The sequence below is a fragment of the Hemiscyllium ocellatum genome, chromosome 2, assembly GCF_020745735.1.
Source record: "Hemiscyllium ocellatum isolate sHemOce1 chromosome 2, sHemOce1.pat.X.cur, whole genome shotgun sequence".
Taxonomy (NCBI): Eukaryota; Metazoa; Chordata; class Chondrichthyes; order Orectolobiformes; family Hemiscylliidae; genus Hemiscyllium; species Hemiscyllium ocellatum.
Window position 1 is genome coordinate 12,803,741 of NC_083402.1, and position 24,004 is coordinate 12,827,744.

Here is a 24,004-nt window from a genome sequence, read left to right on the forward strand (position 1 = left end):
TCAATGGTTAGCAATTTTACTAAAACAATAGACAGAAGTAGTGCTGTGTGCTAAGCTAAACCACTACTTGTTTACTGCTACCAGTAACTTCAATTTCTATTTTAATCTGTAGTAATCTTTTTATCTCATTTGGTATTTACAGAAAAGATGATCTTTTCTTTTTAAACTATCCTCCTACCTTCCAACAATCTCCAACACAGGAACTGTGTAGCCCATCTGGCCAATGCTCCTAACAAGTATCCTATAATTTTTCACTCGCTCAAGTAACTGTGCAACTCTCTTCCTTCTTTCGTTTATCACAGGCCCTCCACTGCTTGTTTAGTAAATCCATTCCACCCATCCAGCACCCTCTATACAATAGTTCAATGCAAACCAATCATGTTAGAGCCATAGAGTTTTTACAACATAGAAAGGTTTGAATCCTGTCAGGTAGGTGATTAAATTTGAATTCAATAAAAACCTGGATTTACAAACTCATCTTGGGGCAGCACAGTGGTTAGCACTGCTGCCTCACAGCACCAGGATCCCAGGTTCGATTCCAGCCTTGGATGACTGTCTGTGTGGAGTTTGCACATTCTCCCTGTGTGTGGGTTTCCTCCAGGTGCTCCGGTTTCCTCCCACAGTCCAAAGATGTGCAGGTTAGATGAATTGGCCACGCTAAATCGCCTATAGTGTGCTATGTGCATTAGCCAGAGGGAAATGGATCTGGGTGGGTTACTCCTCGGAGGGTTGGTGTGAACTTGTTAGGCTGAAGGACCTGTATCCTCACTGTATGGAATTTAATCTAAAGGGGCCCTTCGACCCATTGTGTCCATATCAACCATCCATCTTGAAACCTATTTGGCCTGTAACCTTGTGTGTTATGGCATTTCAAGCGTTCACCTAATTATTTCTGAAATGTTTTGAGGGTTTCAGCCTCCACCACTCTTTTTAGCTGGTGAGTTCCACATGCTCTTCGCTCTCTGGGTGAAAATTGCTTTCCTTAAGTCCCCTCTAAATCTCCTGCTTCTTACCCTTAAAACTGTGAGCCCTACTTATTCAATTCTCCAGCCTTGTTAGCCCTCCCAAAATGCATCACCTCACACTTTTCAAATTCCATTGACTACACTTCAGCCTATCTGACCTGATTGGCTGCTTTTAACTTGTTCTCGGTTTGATCTTATAACCTCATGTTCCAGAGTCAGTGGCAACTTAATGTGTAGTTAATACTTGATTGATCTCTTTCTTTTGGTATTCACCAGGTTAAAAAAAAATCCAAGCCGAACAACTTAGGTTCCTTGTGATCAGATTTGTCTGGCCACTTGGGTGTTTCCTTTCTTCTTGGTGGAATATAAATAAAGGATTTACATACCTGTTGTTTTTCACCTGCACACACACGACATGGGTGCTGGGGAAAAATAAGCATTACCGCTGTCTGGCAGTAGTGTGGGGGCAGGGGGCAGGAGCGTCAGACATCCAGTTAAAAAAACAAAAAAATACATAAACAGGACAATCAGGGCGTCTGTTCACAGGGGGAAAAAATAAACAGGAGTGGGAGATTAGATTAGATTAGATTACTTACAGTGTGGAAACAGGCCCTTCGGCCCAACAAGTCCACACCGCCCCGCCGAAGCGCAACCCACCCATACCCCTACATTTACCCCTTACCTAACACTACGGGCAATTTAGCATGGCCAATTCACCTGACCCGCACATCTTTGGACTGTGGGAGGAAACCGGAGCACCCGGAGGAAACCCACGCAGACACGGGGAGAACGTGCAAACTCCACACAGTCAGTCGCCTGAGTCGGATTAGAATCTCCTCAGTTCAGGTGTAGGACTCTGAGCTGGCTGGCACAGCCAGTGTATTGTGAGGAAGAAGAAAAAGAGTTTTTTGAGTTAGGAGACAAAAAAAAATCAGGTTTGTTTATTAGTTTTTATATCATAGAATTGTAGAGTTTTTGCAGCACAAAGGCCTTTCATTTTTGGCTAATCATCAACCAAATAAGAAATTAAGTCTCTCAGGTGGATGGAAAACATCCCGGAAACAGCAATACTTTGAAAAAGAGCGGCTAGATTCTCCCTGGTTAACATCACGACCAATATCATTGACAGATTTTCTGATTGTTGCTGTTATGGATGCTGGTGGTTTACAAAATTGCTGTTGCATTTCCGACAAGTACTTGTTTGTATTGTGTCTTGGGACAGCTTGAGGTTGCAAAAGGTGATAAATAAATGTGAGATCTTTCTTTAATTTGATTATTGTGTCAACCCAAGGAGGGACTGCATAAGGGACCCCCTGCACATTCACACTGGTCAGGCTCCTGTTAATTTGTAGAAATAACTGTAGATTCAGACCCTTGTCCTTCTTTGCTTGAATTTAAAAGCATGTTGGAAAAGTTATTATTTATTACTGAAGTAGATTAAAAGAAAAATTGAGCTGCCTTGTTGATGTCTTGAAGATTCCCGTTGCTGATGTGTTTTATGTGGTGCCTGAGAAATTACCTTAAAGTAAGTTTTTATTATTTTTGTACAGAAAAAGAATTCCACTGTTTGTGGCCACAGCTCCAATGTTACCTCAATTTACAGAGTACTGCAGTGAGCCACAGAGAACAAAATCCCTATCAACTGCTGTAAATCTACTGTATTCTTTTCATGTTAATGTGGTCCTTCCTGGCTTTGAAGGAACTGACTCTGTGTACCAAGTGCCAATGGTCACCCTGCGGTGTTTTGTCCAAACGCCCATTTTTCCTTGGTGGAAGACAGCTCTAACATTGATTCTGATCTTACTGTCCTCAATCTTGGTCCTCGCCTCACATGATGCCCACACACGTGCAGCTTAAATAACAGCCCATAATTAATAGTTTACGGATCCCAAGATGATGGTTCTCTTTCCCCTGCCTCTCCTCTTTCACCCACCCATTCCTGGAGTGAATGGTATGGTGAGATGGTACTTCTCAGCTGCTTTTCTGAGGTTAGACCAAATATCAATGCAAACCAGAACTGAATCTGGGACATTCTTGGGTTGTTACGGTCAAGTTACTCCCGAAATTAACCGGTTCGGTCAACCTGCAGCGTCACTGCAGAACACGAACATCCATAAAGCGAAGTCACAAAGTGGTGTATGTCAGGAAGAGAAAGGTGGGCATTGTGAGGTCAGATCTTTTTGTTGATGATCAGAAAGCAGCAAACTCTTCACTTTTGTACACTGACTGCCCTCCTCCATAGTTCCGGGACTTTGATTTTAAGTAGTGGGGGATCCATTATTAACAATACCTCATTGGTGGTAAAGGGTCTGTCTGGGAGGCTCTGTTCAAACCAAGCCACAGGAAGTTTGGTCAAATCTAGGAAAGACAGTTGTAATTTCCTTTCGGCCATGATTTACTTCTCTCATGCCCTTGTTCTGAGGGTGTTTATATCTTTCTAAGATGCTGAAAATGTGTTGCTGGAAAAGCGCAGCAGGTCAGGCAGCATCCAAGGAACAGGCGATTCGACGTTTCGGGCATAAGCCCTTCTTCAGGAATCTTCTTGAAGGAAACGTCGAATCTTCTGTTCCTTGGATGCTGCCTGACCTGCTGCGCTTTTCCAGCAACACATTTTCAGCTCTGATCTCCAGCCCTCACTTTCTCCTCCATCTTTCTAAGATGGGTGAGCCATGAACAGGTGGCTAGCTTCAATACATTGATACACAAGTCATGAGAATGGACACATTTATTTGAACATGTCAGTGAATGCAACACAGTCCAGATGGACGCTGACACCAATAAATTTCCACAGGGATTACTATGAATAGTTATAATACAGAAACAGACCAATTGGCCCACCAGATTAGTGTTGGGATAATGGATAATAGGAACATGAACCCCTGCAAATTATCTTTCCCCATCTCTGGCACTGGGCGGTAAGATCAGTTCCAGACCTGCACGTTGCTACAGCAGAGCAGTTAGCTTGGCACAGATCAGGAACAGAACCTGGGACCTTCTGGTCTGTGTGGCTCAGTTTATGCACTGCCACTGACAAAACTGTTAGGAAAGGAGAATAGGAGTGGCTTTTAAGCAATGAAGCGCCCAAGCATGTATTTTACTCTGCAGCAGCGAATGGCACTAATTAATAGGCTGTTTACTATTTATACACACAGAGAGGATGTGTTTACATCTGTTTTTATTCTCAAAGTGTTTTAAGATAAGACTTCCACAGCGTACAGCATTGTGATTAATAAACAATGTATGTATTGTACTGGTTAAAATAGCATTACTTGTTTGGAGATCGGATAAGTTTTCAGCACCTTGGTGATCCGACCTTTTCAATAAACAGTGGTCAAGTTTGAGCTGTTGGTTTCCAAGTTTTTTTTTAACTCTTTTCCCTTTCTCGTTAACACACCATGCCTTGTATTGTGAAATCTTCCACACCACTGCGTACTGCATAAACCTCTGACAAACTAATAAGCTTTTTTGGAAAATGTCTCAGTCCACCAGAAGATTTGACTGTGCCAGATGTAAATACTGTAGAGTTGTAGAAGAACTTTACATCCCAATGACAGCTTAGGTTTCAAATCGACTGGGGAGACGTGTTTATTGTCTAAGTTGTGCATACTGATTTCCAGAAGACAGAACTTGACAAAGTCTGAGTGAAATTAATAAAAAGACATGGAATTTAACATAACTTTATGGCACTGGCTGAAAAATGAGAGTAGGAATGAAGTTAATGAATTCTGACCAGCAGGATTTGATGTGATGTTCCCCAGGGATATAGAGGTGGTAATGGCTTCATGCTATTATTTGCTAGACTGTTGATTCAGTTATCTAGATCATATTCTGTGGGCCTGGGTTCAAATCGGGCTAAGGTAGATAATGGAATTCAAATTCAAAAGGAAATCTGGCCTTAAGAATCTAGGATGACCGTGAAACCATTGTCAATTTTTGGAAGAACCCATCTGATTTACTAATGTCATTTAGGGAAGGAAATCACCATCCTAAACAAAGTAACAAAGTATAGATGAAGGCTTCAGTAGCAGATGAACAGATGGGTATGCTGGAGATAAAAAGAGACAGTTTAATCTGTATTGTTAGCAGGAAAACAAATGGTTTGCATGACAATGAGTATTACCAGGCGTTTCAGGGATAACTACATGTTGGGAAAGATTCATCAGTCTCTGTGACTAGTAATTGGTATTTTCATCCAATCTACAGTCGTGTTTGCTGCTGCGTATCATTCAAAATATCAGGTATCGATATTGAGCAGGGGAGTATCTGCAAAACGGAGAATTTCTGTTCCGCACAAAAATAGCTATTGTACACACTTTTGAACAGAAACTTCAAAGTTACTTTTAAAGAAATAAATCCAATGCTGTCAGAAAAAAAGCATCAAAAAAATTAAGATTTTACCAGCTTTATTTCACTCATGGGAATTAGATGTTATCATTTCTGTTCAGAGAATCCACTAAGTCATGCAACTTTTTGTTCACAACTCCTCCATGAACTCCTTTCTGTCCCATCAGAAACATCAGAGCTTTGGGTAATCTGCCAATACAGATGCTCTTTCCTTCGTCACCCAATGTCCTGATATCCATTGAGGGATTCTTCTCCAGCAGCATATTGTCCCGGATGATGGAGTACTTCTTCCCACCGATGGTGATCCCATTTTGGAGGATTGACTTCCTGTCTTTGTCAATGATCACTTCGACCTCCTGAGATGTAATCTGGCCCAGCACACCGTCACTCCTGCACGCCCAAATCTTTTTGTTTTTGGGGGTGCATCCAACGATGGCAATGTCTGCAATGGCGCTGTCTTGCAGAACCGAGGCTATATATTCTTTCCAGTCCAGCATTTTTTTTTTAACACCTATCACCAGAACAAAAAGACAATGTGCTTGTACCCTGAGGGAAGGCTGGAAAATGAAGCTACTGGCCAGCACAGGGTAACATCTGATGTCATGCAAGCTTTATGACATTGTCTTTACACCACAAGTATTGAACTGGGAGACTTTTCCTGACACACCCCACCCCCGTGTTTCCTGATTTCATGTCAGCCCTTTTCCTTTGGCTTTCTCCCATAGCAGCATCTTTTGAAGGCAGATGAGGAACTTGGGAATCTAATACAAGCTCTCGGGAGTCTCCATCCTGACCCAGTGCAGGCTCGAGGGCTGAATGTTAAAAGAAATAAGGAGAGAAGTGGTGTGGAAACACAAGGACCAGCATTTTAAATAAAAGGAGGGCATTTGGAAGAGTAGAATCCAATCAACACTGCAACATTATGGAGATGGAAGGTATTTATTTTTAAAATTGAAGGAGGGGGATGGAGGTGGGGAAGGGTTGCCAGAAGTGCACTGCCAGGCCAGGATGGTGGGTAGGGAAGGAGGTGACAAAGGTATAAATTTTGACATCAGTTGCCCCCATCATTCCCCAAAACAAATTAACTCATACTAGAATTGATTATTGGACAAGTTATCACCAAGCATCATCCAAGTCACTGTGTTTGTCATTTTCTTTTGCCAAACAAAAACTAAAGGAATTTGCATTGATATGGCAGCCTCAGGACATCCTGCGAGGTACTTTAGAGTGCAGCAGCTGTTGAAGCACAGAAGAAGTTTTGCTTTGGAACACAAGACTTAGGAATAGCAGTAAGCTATTTGGCCTTTTAAGATTGCTTCACCATTCAACAACATCATGGCTGATCTACTTGTGGTCTAAGCTCTGTCCTGTCCGTGACCCCTACACTCTAGAACCCCTTGACATTCAAAGTCTAACTCAGTCTTGAATAAAATTGAAGACCCAGCCCCACTACATTTTGGAGAAGCGTATTCCACACGTCGATGACATTTTGGGGAGGGGGAGGTCTTATTTGTCTCAAAGGGATAGACTCTTACTCTAAAACAAAGTTCCCAAGTTTTAGTCTCCTCCACAAGAGGAAACATCTGATGGGTATCAAAATCTTGTATCTAAGAAGTTGCACACAGCAGGCACTGACAAAACAATAGATACTGACTGTTTAATCTGTTATAAAAAAATGTCAAGATTAGAGTGGTACTGAAAAAGCACAGCAGGTCAGGCAGCATCCAGGGATCAGGAAAATGTCAGCTGAGGGTTATATATTGGTCAGGGGATAGCAGGGAGATCTTCGATGCCGCATTTTGAATAAAATAAAGGCATCTTCTAGATCCATTGGAGGAAGGATGGGCAGATAGGGGTGGCCCAGAGTCTCAGTTTAACCACACAACACCATCCTCACTGTAGTGGAGTGTCAGATCGGAGCATATTGGACACATCGCACTTTAGAGAAGGAGACATCATCTTTATAGGATTTCTGCATTTCTTTTATAAAGTTCATTTCTGAAGACAGATCTAGTTTGGTAAAACTAATCTGCTGGCCTATAGTATACTGTCTCAAACCCTGCCGACTGATCTAAAAATGATAGAGCAAACAGGCAGCAACAATACAAGTACCAATGTACAGAAACTTCTGAGTTTAATTTACAAAACATGTTCATTACTGAGATGATTCATCACGGTCTGATAAACTCCATTCAAATCAAAGCAGTTATGTAAAGTACCACCTTCATTAATAGCATGTAGTTCAGTATGAGTAACATCATATAACAAGCTTTTTGATTGTGTTCCAATCCTAGTGTCTCCAAAGATATGCACAAAAGAGGCGAATCATCACAGAAATTAAGTTTGGGTGAGTGCATCCATTAAACCTGGTGACTTACAATTAGCAGGTGTTTAGACTGGATATATCTCCCAGATACAGAAATACAGCAGTTTCAGGCTTTGAGCAGAACAGAATTCATAGCTCATTGTGGTTTAGCCCTCCCTTTGAGAGTCTAGCCAGAAGATCTTGCATGTGCTTCTTGACCTGAAACAAGATGAAGAAAATATATTATCCTGTACAATGTATTCTGTGCATCCAGACTATAACAACCGTGTATTTTCATGTGCACTGTTCATACTAGAGGTGTTTTTATTTGCTGAGGTTCAGCTCCATAGGCAGCAACAAAGTAGCTATCCCTCAGGTGAGTGCCAAGGCATGGAATGCGCAAACTTTTCAACCATGACGGGATTCTGTCACTACCCAGAAATGATCAGTGCCTATTTGTAACCACAAGATGTCAGTGTCATGGGAAAGATTAACTTGGAGTACAAAACAAAGGAGGAAGTTTAATCACTGAGCTTCACAATAAAGTTACTGGGACAGCAGCATTTAGCTCACTAACACAGACACCTCTACCTTAGCTTTTCCCTAGAATAAATACAACAACACTAAATTCAGATTTTCTTAAAGGTCAAGCTGCTAAAGACCACAAGACGTTAAAACAAAGGACTGGAAGAAAGCCATTCAAACAATCGAGTCTGCTCCACTATCCAACGAGATCCTAGCTAATCTGATAATCCTCACTCCAAAGGGTGGTGGTAATCTGGAATGCCATGCCTGGAAGGGTAGTTGAGGCAGGAAACATCATAACCTACTTGGACAAGCACTTGAAATGACATACATAACATTCAAGGCTATGGGTCTGGACGAGTGTGAGGAGTAGGCAGCTTTAGCAGTACAGACTTGATGGGCCAAAGAGCCTCTTCTGTACTGCATGATTCTATGATCTCTACTTTCCTGCCTTATCCAGATAACCCTGGATTCTCCTCCTGATTAAAAGTCAATCCCAATCTTGAGTATACTTAACGTCACTGCCTCTACAGCTTTCTGTGGTAAAGAATTCTACAGAGATTCGCTACCCTCAGAAGAAATTCCTGATCTGTCTTAAATAACCACAGATTATGTTTTCTGTCCTAGATTCTCCTACGAGGGAGGACAGCCTCCTCACAACTACTCCAAGTCCCCCCTTGGAGAATCCTGTAAGGTCTCCTCTCATTCTTCTAAACTCCAACAAGTAAAGGCCTAATCTACAGGGCTTTTGCCCGAAACGTTGATTTTCCTGCTCCTCGGATGCTGCCTGACCTGCTGTGCTTTTTCAGCACCACTCTAATCTTGAGGCCTAATCTACTCAACCTCTCCTCATTACAGGATCAACTTTGTGATTCTTCTATGTAACGTGTTCAATGCCAGTATACTTTCTCATAGATATGGAGACCAAACTTGCTCACAGTTTTTACAGGTGTGGTCCAAACAGTGCCTTGAATATCTTTAGCAAGACCTCCCTATTTTTATACTCCATTTGAAATAAAGACCTAATAAATGACAGCAGGTTGGATAAGATAGAAGATTAGAGTCCAAGAAGTGTTTGTGTTTTGAAGGACATTAAGCCAAGTCCAGGCCTGTCCCCTCAACTGGATACAAAAAAGCCCATGGCTGTTACTTTGAAGAGTAATGAGAAATTCCACCCCCCCGGTAATCTGAACTAATAGTTCATTCTTTAATTAATGTTATTAAAGTCAAATGATCTAGTCACCATTGCAATTGCTATTTTTAGATCTTATTGTGCACAAATTGGGTTCCTTGGCACAGTTAACAACAGACATTATAACATGCTTTTCCAAAAGAGCTGGAATACTTATTTTAAAAAGAGGCATAATGAGGGCACTCATTTACCTTATACCCAAGTTCCTTTGTCTTTTCCGTTAGCATTGCATACTTCTCCTTGTTCCTGGACAAATGTTCCTTGTCCCCAATAGTCTCCACATGTTTCAGCTTCTGATGGGATAAATCCAGCTGCTCTTGATAATGCTGGTGCTTCTCAATTTTTGTCTCAAAATGCTTCAGCTCCTCCTGCCATTAGCCAAAATATAAGGGGGTTACACGTATTGTTCATGTGGCCCAAAATATGGCAATTGGGGTTTAATGTGGAATGCGTGAAAGGGTTAAAAAAAGGGGGTATCTTAATGGGGAAGAGACTTTGGGGTGCTCTGGTGCAGAGGGATCTAGGTATACTGACCCAGCATTCACTGCAGAAAACTAGCAGAAAGTGAGAACTGCAGATGCTAGACATCAGAGTTGAAAAGTGTGGCACTGGAAAAGCACAGGAAGACAGGCAGCATCTGAGAAGCAGGAGATAGATGCTTCTGGCATAAGCCCTTCATCAGGAATGTGGAGGGGGAAGGAGGTTGAGTGATATATGGGGGGTGGGGGAAGGTAGCCAGGAAGGCGATGGGTAGATGCAGGTGGAATTGAGGTTATAAACAATAACTGCAGATGCTGGAAACCAGATTCTAGATTAGAGTGGTGCTGGGAAAGCACAGCATCCGAGCAGCAGGACAATCGATGTTTCAGGCAAAAGCCCTTCATCAAGAATAGAGGCAGAGTGCCTGCAGGGTGGAGAGATAAATGAGAGGAGGGTGGGGGTGGAGCAAATAGGTGGGAAGGAAGATGGACAGTTGGACTGGTCAAGAGGGTGGTGCTGAGGTTGAGGGCTCCCACTCCCCCAAGGACACGCAAGTCTTGGGTCTCCTCCATCACCAAATACAAGCCACCCAGCGATTGGAGGAAGAACGTCACATCTACCACCTTGGGGCCCTCCAACCACACAGCATCGACATCGATTTCACCAGTTTCCTCCTTTCCTCCACCTCACCTCAGATCAGATCCAAACCTCCAACTGAGCACTGCCCTCTTGAACTGTCTTACCTATCCAGCTTCCTTACCAGCTATCCACTCCCCTCCAACCTAGCACCTCACACCCCCCACCTGCATCTACTCATCGTCTTCCCAAATACCATCCCCCACCCTCGTATTTATCTTTCAGCCCCTTTCCCCCCTCCAACATTCCTGAAGGGCATACGCCCGAAATTTCGACTCCCCTGCTCCTCGGATGCTGCCTGACTTGCTGTGCTTTCTCAGTGCCACACTTTTCAACAGAGAACTAGCATGCAGGCACAGTAGATTACAAAGAAAGTGAAAGGAATTTTGGCTTTTATAGCTAAAGAAATACAATATAAAAGGTAAAGATGTTTTGTTGCAACTATACAAGGTATTGGTGAGACTGCACCTGGAGTATCATCGACACAAAATACAGATGAGACAGAAATCTGTCCAATTGGCTTGATTCCTGCTTATAAGATGATCGGACCACCACCGACGTAACAAAACAGAATAAGGAATACGCCGTCTACTCCACTGAGCCTCCCCTGCCATTCAATATAATGATGACTGATAAACACTTTTTACCTGTTCATCTCATATCCCTAATCCTTGGTAATCAGAAATCTACCAATCTCTCCTTAAGCATAGCTAAAGACTGAGCTTCCATAGCCCTCTGTGGTAGAGAATTTCAAAGTTTCACAATATTCTAAGTTAAAAAAAATTCTCATCTTGAACCTAAGCAGCATCCCCCTTACTTCACAAAACAAAGAACAGTAGATGCTGGAGATCTGAAATAACCAAAAAACAAAACAGAAACGGTCTTAGAAACTCTAGTTCTGGCTGTAGCTGTGACAAGAGAAACAGAATTAATGCTTTAAATCCAGTGATCGTTGTTCAGACAGCAGCTTGGAAAAGGTGTTATATACGCTGATGACACGGGTTGGGGGAGGACTGAGTGAATAGATAGTGTTAAGTTGTGTAGGAAACTGAAATGAAGAATGCCTTATTTGATTCAATACAGTCCAGGAGGACTAATGGACTCCAAGCTCTTTGTAATGTATTACAAAGAGCTTGGAGTCCATTAGTCCTCCTGGACTGTTTTGAATCAAATAATGTGTTGTTATAAAAATGACTTTAATGGAATAAAACATTCTCAGACACTTCACGTAGGGAGCTATTAGTAAAATGTTTTGCCACCGAGTCGCATAATGAACTATTAAGACAGATAACCAAAAACTTGGACAGAGATTTATTTTAAAGGAGGATATTAGAGAGTGAGAGGGGGAAATGGAGAGGTTTATAGGAGAAACTTCAGAACATATGGTCTAGGCAACTTAAGGCATAATAAAAATGACTGATTCCAAGGAGGTCAAAATTGGAAGAGCACAGTACTAGGAAGGTTGCAAATTGCAGGACATTAGGGATGGTGGACAATGAGACCATAAAGCAGTTTGAAAATCAGGACTATCATTTTAAAACTGCGCTAATGATTACCAGCGAGCACAGATGGGTGAATCAAACTGAGAATGTGTTCTAAATCCTACCACCTGTAAACAAAGTAATATTAGAGGGCCACTTTCAGAGAGTCTTCCCTCCAGCTTGTTTCCTAGATGGTGGGAGGGAGGAGAAGTGTAAGTGTGAAAGTAGTCAGTCATTGACTGCCCAACCCTGCAGTTTACCTTAATGGAATCCAGCTCATCATCTGTGAAGTTTGATCGCTTTGCCATATCCCACAATTCAAGCACTCTCGGCTCAGAAAAATCTAATGGACAAGAGAGGGAAAAAAGGACAATTTCACTGAAACAAGCAGAAATCCAATGTAGAGAACACTTTGACAAAACATTTCTGAAGAGTGGCAGTCACTGGCTGGGTCATCTGGGCCAGTATTTTAGAAACATGGAATGGTCTTCCATTGGACAATGTTGTCAGGGAAGGGAGCCAATCGTATAGTTTTTAAGGAGTTAAATATCTGGACTTTTCATTTAAACCTTTCTGTCTAACTATAGCTGAATCAGAGACATTTTGGGGAGGGTCCTGCAGAGCAGGAAAGTAACTGGCTTCTTTCAAACTTTATGGGTAATTCCTACAAATAACGTGAAGGTGCCAGTGTTGGACTAGGGTGGACAAAGTTAAAAATCACACAGCAGCAGGTTATAGTCCAGCAGGTTTATTTGAAAGTACAAGCTTTTAGAGTGCTGCTCCTTCGTCAGGTAGCTAGTGGGGCAGAATCATAGGGCACAGAATTTATAGTAAAAAATCAGTATTATACAATGACGTGATGTATTGAACAAACTAGAGTGATTATAGACTTAATAGTAATCTTGGTTTGTTCAATACTTCGCATTAGTTGTATGACGCTTTGATCTTTTATTATAAATTCTGTGCCCTTTGATCCTCTACCACTAGCTACCTGATGAAGGAGCAGCGCTCCAGAAGCTTGTACTTTCAAATAAACTTGTTAAACTATAACCTGGTGTTGTGTTATTCTTACAAAGTCAGTTTGTTGGGACTTCAGACAGGCTCCAATATGTATTTCTGGCTGTATGCCTGGAAATATTATCTGGAGTAGCTGTAGAGCATGTTCCTGGGGGATTGAATTCTTCTGACTGGCAAATCTAAAACACTGGAGCACAGTATCAGGGCAAGGACAGAGATGAAAAATTACTTCACTCAAAAGATTGTGGATGCCCATTGTAGAATATATCCAAGGCTGGGACAGATAGGTTTTCAGTCTCTTGGGAAATCAAGGGATATGGGTAACTGAAGCCCACGATCAGCTGTAATTGTACAAAGTTGCTCAGCAGACTCAACAGGCAATGAAGTCTATTCCTGTTCCTATTTCTTATGTTTTTGCATGTCTACCTACTGAATGTAAGAAATGGGAGCAGGAATGGGCTATGACAGCTCAAACCTATTCACTTAACAAGACCATGTTTCCACTTTCTTGCTTGATGCAAAACTCCTTTGATTCGCTGATGGATTCAATCGATGCAGAAGCTCTATAAAGGCAAGCAACGCTTCTTTTACTTAGAGCTTTAGATTTGTTTCCAACTGAGACCCACATGGGTCAACCTAAAAGGAATGAAGTTAGAAATCACAACACCAGGTATTAATCCAACAGGTTTATTTGGAAGCATTAGCTTTTGGAGAGCTGCCCCTTCCTCAGGTGATTGTAGAGTACAAGACTGTAAGACAGAATTTATAAAAAAAGTTTACCGTGTGATGTAACTGAAATTATATATTGAAAAAGGCCCGATTGTTCGTTAAGTCTCTCATCTTTTAGAAAGACCATGTCGGTATCAGTTCTTTCATTTGTAAATCACAGAACTTTTTTAAAATTACATTCTCAAATGCACTTTAACAATTGGTGGTCACGTCGGCCCAGATAGGCTGTTGTAGGGGAGGCTGTCTGTGCCACAATGGTCAGACTGATTCTAATCTAAAAAACTGACTTTCAAAATCTTACATGGATTCATGCAGTTTTTGAGCAAAGTAAAATGTAATTCTGCCCACAAACTTATATGCTTGTGTGCGCATGTAGGTGTGTGTGGGTGGGAGGTATGCGTGTCAGTGAGAGGGTGTGTGAATGTGTGTGAGTGAGAGTGTAAAGGGGTTTTAAGTCTGTGAGAGGGTGTGTGTGGGAGTGTATGAGAGAGGATCAGAGAGAGAGAGAGAGAGAGAGAGAGAGCGAGAGAGAGAGAGAAAGAGAGAGCGAGAGCGCGAGAAAATGTATGTATGTACGTGGGTGTGAGCGTGTGTTCGTCTGTGTGTGTGTGTACAGTGCAATGGGGTCACCTGTAGTGTGACATGAACCCAAGGTCCCAGTTGAGGCCATCCCTGTGGGTTCCAACCTCGGCTATCAGCCTCTGCTCGACCATTTCTCGTTGCTGCCTGTCCCGAAGTCCACCTTGGAGGATGGTCACCTGAAGGTCCAAGGTCGAATGTTCCGGACCACCTCTCCTGCTCCTTTGATGCTGCCTGTCCTGCTGCACTTTTCCAGCAACACATTTTTAAACAACGAAAAGTGGCCGAGTACATTGAAGAACATAGAATATAGAAACGTACAACACAGAACAAGCCCGTTGGCCCACGATGTTGTGCCGAGGGTTAATCCTCTTGTAAAATAAGATAACTTAACCTACACACCCCTCAATTCACTGCTGTCCATGTGCATGCCCAGCAGTTGCTTAAATGTCCCTAATGGCTCTGCTTCCACTACCATTGCTGGCTATGCATTCCATGCATTCACAACTCTCTGCGTCAGAACCTTCCTCTATACTTTTCTCCTAATATCTTAAAACTGTGATCCCTCGTACCAGTCAATCCTGCCCTGGGGAAAAGTCTCTGGCTATTGACTCTATCTATTCCACTCATTATCTTGTATACCTCGATCAGGTCTCCTCTCTTCCTCCTCCTCTCCAGAGAGGAAATTCCAAGCTTAGTCAACCTCTCTTCATAAGGCAAGCCCTCCAATCCAGGCAGCATCCTGGTAAACCTTCTTTGCACCATCTCCAAAGCCTCTGTATCTTTCCTATAGTAGGGTGACTAGAACTGGATACAGTATTCCAAGTGTGGTCTCATCAGGGACTTGTAGAGCTGTAACAAAACCTCACAGCTCTTAAACTCCATCCCCCTGCTAATGAAAGCCAAAACACCATATGCTTTCTTAACAACCCTTTCCACCTGAGAGGCAACTTTGAGGGATCTACGTAATTGCACATCAAGATCCCTCTGTTCGTCAACGCTGCCAAGAATCCTGTCTTTAATCCTATATCCAACATTCGAGTTCGACCTTCCAAAATGCATTACTTCACATTTATCCAGGTTGAACTCCATCTACCATTTCTCAGCCCAGCTTTGTATCCTATCTATGTCGCCCTGCAGCCTGCAATAGCCCTCGATACTATCAGTGGCACCTTGGTTAGCATTGCTGCCTCATAGCGCCTGAGACCCGGGTTCAATTCCTGACTCAGGCAACTGACTGTGTGGAGTTTGCACGTTCTCCCCGTGTCTGCGTGCGTTTCCTCCGGGTGCTCCGGTTTCCTCCCACAGTCCAAAAATGTGCGGGTCAGGTGAATTGGCCATGCTAAATTGCCCATAGTGTTAGGTTAGGGATATGGGTGGGTTGCGCTTCGGCGGGTCGGTGTGGACTTGTTGGGCCAAAGGGCCTGTTTCCACACTGTAAGTAATCTAATCGAATCTAAAAAACCTTTGTCATCTGCAATTTGACTAACCCACCCCTCAACATCCTCATCAAAGTCATTTATAAAAACTACAAAGAGCAGAGGAGCAAGAACAGAGCCCTGCGGGACCCCACTCAACACTGTCCTCCAGGCAGAATAGTTTCCATTTACAACCACTCTCTGCCTTCTGTCAGCCAACCAATTCTGAATCCAGGGAGCTAAATCTCCCTGTATCCCATACTTCCTGACTTTATGAATGATAGGGAACCCTATCAAATGCCTTGCTGAAGTCCATATGCAACACATTCACTGCTAGTCTTGTCACCTTCTCAAAGAACTCAATAAGAGTTCTGAGGCATGACCTGCCCTCTCAAAGACATGCTGACTGCCTTTAATAAAGCTATGCTTTGTCATATAGTCATTAATCCTTTCCCTCAGAATTCTTTCCAAAACATAAGACTGACTGGTCTGTAATTGCCAGGGATTTCCCTATTACCCTTCTTGAAAAGAGGAACAACATTTGCCTCCTTCCAATCCTCTGGTACAATTCCCATGGAGAGTAAGAAGCAAAGATCTTTGTCAGCGGCTTAGCAACTTCCTTTCTCGCTTTGCGGAGCAGCCTAGGATAAATCTGGTCTGGCCCTGGGGACTTATCAATCTTAATGCTTACCAAAACTTCCAGCACATCAACTTCATCGATCTTGACCTAGTCAAGCCTGTATCCCAGCTCTTCTAAGTTCTCATTCACAACAAGGTCCCTTTCTTTAGTGAAAACCCAAATAAAAAACTCATTTAAGGTCACCCCTATCTGTTCAGACTCCACATACAAGGTCCCTATGATATCTCTGAACGGCCCTACCTTCTCTCTGATCATTCTCTTATTCCTCACGTATGAGTAACATGCCTTTGGGTTCTCCGTAATCCTTCTTGCCAAGCATTTTTCGTGCCCCCTCCTGGCTTTTCTCAGTCCATTTCTGAGCTCCTTTCTAGCAAGCCTGTAATCCTCTAAAGCTGTGCTAGATCCTTGCCTCCTCCACCTTACGTAAGCTGTCTTTTTCCTTTTGACAAGAAGCTCCTCTATTCTCGTCATCCAAGGTTCCTTATTCTTACCCCTTCTTACCTGTCTCAGAGGAACAAATTTGTGCATCACTCGCAACAACTGCTCCTTAAATAGTCTCCACATGTCTGCTGTGCCCTTTCTGTGGAACAATTGCTCCCAGTCTGTATTTCCCAACTCCTGTCTGATAGCGTCATAATTTCCTTTTTCCCAATTAAATATCTTCCCTCGGTAACTGCTCCTTCCTCTCTCCAAGGCTATGGTAAACGTGAGGCAGTTGTGATCACTGTCACCAAAGTTCTCTCCCACCACGAGATCTGACACCTGTCCTGGCTCATTGCTGAGCACCAAATCCAAAATGGCCTCTTCCCTCATCGGTCTGTCTACATACTGAATAAGGAAACCCTCCTGAACACACCTGACAAAAACGGCTCCAACCAAACCATCTGCACTTAAGGAGGTTCCACTCGATAGTAGAGGCTGATAGCCAAATTTGGTACCCATGGGGATGGCCTCAACTGGGACCATGGGTTCATGTCACACTACAGGTGACCCCACTGCACTGTGTACACACACCCTCTCACAGACTTAAACCCCTTTACATTCTCACTCAAACACATACACACACCCTCTCACAGACACTTATAACCTGCCCCCCATCCAGCCCCACACACACAAGCACACACCCTCACATGTGCACATACACATATAAGCTTGAGGGATGAATTTGTACTTGCAGAATTATATTTTACTTTGCTCAAAAACTGCATGAATCCATGTAAGATTTTGAAAATCTATTTTTTAAGATTAGAATCAGTCCAACCATTGTGGCACAGACAGCGTCACAGGGAGTTAACACTTTCAATATCTTATCTGGGCCGACATGACACCAATTGTTAAAGTGCACTTGAGAATGTAACCTAAAAAAACATTTTGCGATTTACATATAAAAGAATTGATACCAACATGGTCATTTTAAAAGATGAGGGACTTAACAAACAATCAGGTCTTTTTCAACATATAATTCAGTTACACTATACTGTAACCTTTTTGCTTTAAATTCTGTGTCTTACAATCTTATTCTCCACAACCACGTGATGATGGAGCAGCTCTCCGAAAGTAGTGCTCCCAAATAAACCTGTTGGATTATAACCTGGTGTTGTGTGATTTTTAACTTTGTATACCCCACTCCAACACTGGAATCTCCAAATCATGAAAGGAATGAGTACCCCTAAACTCCCATAAAAAATGCTATCAAGCAAAGAAGAGGAGCCTTACCACTATCTTCATCATAGCCGTGGTGAATGAGCTTGCGCAAACGCTCGAAGCTTGCTTGAACATTACGGTGCTTATCCTTCAGCTCAGCATGCTTGGTGTGTAGCAAATCCTCTTTCACATGGGCTTCCGAAGGGCTGATTACATTCTGATAAATGTCTGCCAAAAACAAAGAATTTGTTTTTAAACAAAACACATCTGTCAGCATATGAGAGATTAATAGTTAGGCACAGAACCCCATCCAGCCTTTATAACTATGGATGCACCAAGTCTATATCAGGAGTGAATGCATAATTTCCATTTTTTAATCTTTCTCAACCCTGACTAATGTTTCAGTTCGAGTCTTTACCCAAATCCCTCTGAAAAATGGTGCTACTTGATTTCAACACATTTCCTGGTTATAGATTCAACCAAATTCCTCAAACCTTTGAGGAATGTTTAGTGTCTGATATTTGCTAGAGAGCTTATGTCTGCTGTTGGAGACTCACTAACAAAGAAACCCTGAACCTGCTGCATAATTTAAGATTTTTGTCAGACCTCCTGAACATTTGTTCCTTCAATCTTAGGATTTCAAATCTCACATTGTAACCAAGGTATAAAAATATTAAAAACTGGTGGGCAGGAATAGGCCAACTGATATCAAGTCAGTCCCATACACAAGCTGCCTGGAAAACTGTAACTAGATATGCCTCTTTCAGAAACAAAATTGATGTAATGCACTGGTCCACTGCATTTCCACCAGCTCTCCAAGTGAGCATCTCACATAATGCTATTTGCTTGCCTTCCTCCTTGTAATCTTGCACACTATGCCTTTTCAGATAACATTAACAAAATTAATTCCCTCTTGAATGATTCAATTTCACCTTCAGGCAATGCGGTCCAGATGCTAACCCTAACAATGAAACTCATTTTCAGCAACATTACGTCTGATTTTTTTACTCATTACTTTAAATCTTGGCCTTCTCATTCTCAACCTTATGAGGGAACATTTCCTCAGTTATGTCTCAATTTTTTCCTCGACCTTCTCTTCCCCAAGAAACGGTCTCAACCTCTGCAATCTCTCTTCATAACTAAAATCCCTTGCTCATGGAATCACCCTCGCAAATCTCCCCAAACCTTTCACATCCCTGCCAAGTGAAAAGTCTAGAACTAAATGAAATATTCTAGTGGAGGTCAAACTACTGTCTTATATGGGTTCAACAAAACTTTCGTGCTCTTGTCCTCCACGCCCCTACGAAAAGCCTTAGTTGCTGTGTCTGTTATTAACTGATGTCTTGACCTGCTAGCTTTATTTAACCATGTATATACACACTCAAGACCCCCCTCACCTCTAGAATTCTACACTTTCTATAGTTTCTCCACGTTCATCATAATAAAATGGAACACCTCTGCATTGAATTTTCTATCATCCATCTTGTCTCTTTCTTTGTGAAGTTCTGCACCATGTTCCTCACAGTTTACAATGTTTCCAAATTTTGCATCACCTGCAAATTTGGAAAATTGTGCCTTTCACACCAAGGTCTAGATCATTAATTGTGATCTGGAAAAGCAAAGGTCGCAACACTGAATCCTAGGACATCCCACTGCAATCCTTCCCCAACCCACTAAAGTCTATTAAACATTACTCATTTGCTGTCACAGCCAATTTTTCACTCTGTCCCTTTTATTCCATGAGCTCGGACTTTGCTCATGTTTGTTGTGCAACACTATTAAACACCTTATAGAAAACCATGCACAACATATCAACATCACCGCCTCTGTTATCTTTCTAACGACTCCAACAAGTTAGCTTATCATGATTTTCCTGTAGGAAGCTGACACTTCTTCATTTACCTTTATTGGTCTATGTGACATTCCATTTTGTCCCTAAATTCCTCCCCTGCAGCACAGAGTCAGTTATACAGCACGGAAATAGACCCTTCAATCCAAATTCTCTTCGACGGCCAAATATCTTAAATTGAGCTACTCCCATTTTCCAGCATTTGGTCCATATTCCTCTAAACCCTTTCTATTTTTGTATCCACCCAGATCCCTTTTAAATACTGTAGTTGTACCTCCACCACCTCCGCTGACAACTTGTTCCAGACTTGCATCACCCTCTGCATGAAGAAGTTGTCCCTCAGGTCCCTTTCAAATTTTCCCCTTCTCACCTTAAACCTATGCCCTCTAATTTTGGACTCCCCTACCCTGGGAAAAAGACCTTGGTTATCTGCCCTATTCATGCCCCTCATGATTTTATAAACCTCTGTTAGGTCACCCTTGAGCCTCTGGTGCTCTGGAGAAAAAAGCCCCAGCCTATTCAGCCTCTCCTTTTAGCTCAAACCCTCCAATCCTGGCAATATCCTTGTAAGTCTTTTCTCTCAAATTTAACATCTTTCCTATAGCTGGGAGATCAGAATTGAACTCAATATTCTGAAAGTGGCCTCACCAATGTTATGTACTGCCACAAAATGATGTCCCAACTCCTATACTCAATGCACTGACCGATGAAGGCAAGCGTCTCAAACATGTTCCTTCACCACATTATCGATCTGCGACTCCACTTTCAAGGGATTATGTACCTGCACCTAGGTCTCTTTGTTCAGCAACACTCCCCAGGGCCCTAACATTAACTGCATAAATTCTGCCCCGTTTTGCCTTACCAAAAACGCAACATCTTAGATTTATCTAAATTAAACTCCATCTGGCACTCATTGGCCCATCTAATCCATGTCCGTGAGATAACGGTCTTCATTGCCCACTACACCACCAAGCCCTTAACAGACTGGATGTCTGGATGCCATAGTGTTAAGCCTTGGATGGAGGGGAATTCAAGTATTTACAGGAAAATTCTCTTATCCAATATGTGGATGTACCTACTGGAGAAGGAACAAAACCTAACTTTCTCTTGGGAAATAAGGCAGGACAAATGACTGAGGTACCAATGGGGGAGCACTTTGGGACAAGTAATCAGAATTCTAACTGTTTTAGAATTGATCTGAAACTTAAAGTTCTAAATTAGAGTTAGGCCAATTTTGACAGTTTTAGGCAGGAACTTACGAAAGTTGATTGGGGGAGGCTGTTCACAGGTAAAGGAATGGTTGGGAGGTAGGAGGCCTTCAAAAATGAAATAATAACAGTTCAGAGAGAGTATATTCTTGTTTGTGCGAAGGGCAAGGCTGGTAGGTGTAGATAATCCTGAATGACTAGAAAAATTGAGTTAAAAAATCACACCACCAGGTTATAGTCCAACAGGTTTGATGGGAAGTACACTAGCTTTTGGAGCATCGCTCCTTCATCAGGTGGTAATGGAGGGCTCAATTCTAACAGTAATTATAGCAAAAATTTAGTGTATGTAACGTATTGTCTAGCTATCACCATTGTTAACAGCTAACCTGAGAATGCAACTTTTTAAAAAAAGGTTTTGAGATTTACACATGAAAGAAATGAAACTATCATGGTATTCAATGTATAATTTCAGTTACACCACACTGTAAATTTTTGCTATAAATTCTGTGTTACGATCGAGCCCTCCAATACCACCTGTGAAGGAACAACGCTCCGAAAGCTAGTGTGCTTCCAATTAAACCTGTTGGACTATAACCTGGTGTTGTATGATTTTTTAACTTTGTACACCCCAGTCCAACACCGGCATCTCCAAAATCATGACTAGAAAAATTGAGACTCTGGTCAAGAAAAAGGAGACAGCTGGGATCAAGTGAATTGATTGAGAGGCCTAGGAGGTTGAGGACTGACCTTATAGAGGCTTATAAAATCATGAGGGGTATAAGTAAGGTGAGTGGGGGTGGGGGATTTCAAGACTAGGGGTCATACTTTTAAGGTGAGAGGAAAAAGATTTAAAAGACACGAGGTGCAACTTTTTTTTTAAAAAGCACAAAGTGGTTCATATGTAGAATGAACTTCCAGGGGAAGTGGTGGATGCGGGTACACTTACAATGTTTTAAAGACAATTAGATAAGCACATGAGAAAGAAATGTTGGTGGGATATAGGCCAAGTGCAGACAGGAGGGACTCGTTTAGTTTGGGATTATGTTCGGCATGGATTGGTTGGTCTGAAGAGTCTGTTTCCTTGCTATATGACTCGATGAATCCCTAAAGGAGTATAAGTGCTGCAAGAGTAGCACTTGAGAAGGACATCAGGAGGGCAAAAAGGGGACCTGAACAGTTTGTTGAAGAAGCAAGAAAATCACAGAAAACCCAGAATCAATAAACTAGAAAGTAGGAATAATTAGAGACTAACTGAAATTCCTGATCTAAATTTTAAAGACTAGGGGGCATACTTTTAAGGTGAGAAGAAAAAAGTGTTTTCCTTCCAAGTGAATACAATTTGCAAAGAATGACTAAATATCACATTTCAATTCACAAAATCAACTAGGAGTCAAAAGTAACTGAGAAGCAATCTAGAAAAAAAATAATTATTCTTCTATAATTGTTTTACCTGAAGTAATTCAGATGACATTTTTAATGACAATACCTTCATTCCTGCTGACGGTCTCTCTCAGGATGTGGTACTCCTGAATTTTATCCTGGTGATGTTGGAACTCCCGGCGCAGTTTTCGAACCTCATCATCACTAAATTTTCCAGAGGTTGTTGCCTATCAAGAAGCAAATTCTTGGTTAAAATTATGGACAACATGGTACTTGTGCTGTGGAACTTATCTTCAAAACTTCCACATTCACGAGAGACGATTGTAATTTTAATTACAAATTGGTGGAAAACCATCCCCATCTGTTACTCCAAGTTGGTTTACAGAAGAATTAACATCCCTTCTTGCCACATCATGCTATACTGTTTCAGTTATAAAAATAGTGCTTGACCATTAGAGAGATTGAAAAGATGCTGTTGAAAACAGATGGCTAAGGGATAACATAACAGAGATCTTTAGAATTATGAAAGATTTTCAGAACAGACAAGGCTGCATTTGCACTTCCGTGGAAGAGCAGAAAGGTGCCTTCAATAGAAACACCCACAAAGAAATCAGAATTCAGAAGAAACTTTTCTACCCAAAATGTGGTGAAAATGTGAAAGCTGAGACTATAGTGCAAATTGAGACAAATAGTATAAATGTATCTAAAAGGAAACTGGATATGTATATTGGAATTAAGAGTTATGATGATAAAACATAGATGGGGAAGGATAGCAGGAATTTAGGTGAAGCATAAGCACTGATATGTATTAATTGGGCCAAACAAATCTTATTTCTACGCTGTTCATTCCATGTAAATTAATGTCGACAGGTCATAGAGATGTACAGCATGGAAACAGACCCTTCATCCAACCCATCCATGCTGACCAGATATCCCAATCCATCTAGTCCCACCTGCCAGCACCCGGCCCATATCCCTCCAAACCCTTCCTATTCATGTACCCATCCAAATGCCTCTTAAATGTTGCAGTTGTTCCAGCCTCCACCTGGCATCTCATTCCATACACGTACCAGGTGTTATATGATGCACTTTGAATGGAATAACATAGAAAGGCAGTATAATCTGAATGATAGTATACAACAGGGAACCTCAGAGTGTTTCTCTTTAAAAAGGCACTCACAGGATCGGGGCATCACAAGCTGCCAGCATTTATTGCCCATCTCTAAATGTCCTCAAGAAAGTGGTTTAGAGCTCCTTTCTTAAACTGCTGTAATCCCTCTCGTGTAGGGATACCCATAATGCTTTTTGGGAGGGAATTCCAGGATTTTGAGATGGTGACACTGCAGTAACGGCAACATATTTCCAAATTAGGATGGCGTGTGGCTTGGAAAAACTACATTCCAATGTATCGGCTGCCCCTGTCAATTCCAGGAGCATTTGGAAGATGCAATCTAAGGAATGTTGGTGACATGTTGCATGCATTTTTTTTAAATTCACTCATACAACATCATATTGTCACTGTGCATCATTGGTGCACATTCACAAATCCTTGAAGTCAGATGAGTAAGTTTATCAGCTGGCTAAAAAGGGATATTAAATAAATTTACAAATC

The 24,004-nt window shown here is 41.9% G+C and overlaps 2 protein-coding genes across 2 annotated transcripts in view; both read right to left on the bottom strand.

Moving 5' to 3' along the window:
- Positions 1 to 5,386: 5,386 nt before the first annotated feature.
- Positions 5,387 to 5,806, bottom strand: LOC132829913 (profilin-3-like). Its single transcript, XM_060847335.1, has one exon. The coding sequence runs from the start codon at positions 5,804 to 5,806 to the stop codon at positions 5,387 to 5,389; it is 420 nt and encodes a 139-aa protein (XP_060703318.1).
- A 423-nt stretch (positions 5,807 to 6,229) lies between these two features.
- lrpap1 (low density lipoprotein receptor-related protein associated protein 1) overlaps positions 6,230 to 24,004 on the bottom strand; it is a 29,481-nt gene continuing 11,706 nt past the window's right edge. The window contains exons 4-8 of the mRNA XM_060834800.1: positions 22,499 to 22,619; positions 18,028 to 18,183; positions 12,189 to 12,271; positions 9,523 to 9,699; positions 6,230 to 7,833 (exon numbers count right to left, since the gene is read on the bottom strand). Coding sequence (XP_060690783.1) covers positions 7,765 to 7,833; positions 9,523 to 9,699; positions 12,189 to 12,271; positions 18,028 to 18,183; positions 22,499 to 22,619 — 606 coding nt within the window. The 3' untranslated portion in view covers positions 6,230 to 7,764. The remainder of the gene's footprint in view (positions 7,834 to 9,522; positions 9,700 to 12,188; positions 12,272 to 18,027; positions 18,184 to 22,498; positions 22,620 to 24,004) is intronic.

Bases quoted from the DNA above. Each gene is read 5' to 3' on its own strand.
- LOC132829913 (XM_060847335.1), bottom strand. From the start codon at position 5,806: ATGCTGGACTGGAAAGAATATATAGCCTCGGTTCTGCAAGACAGCGCC.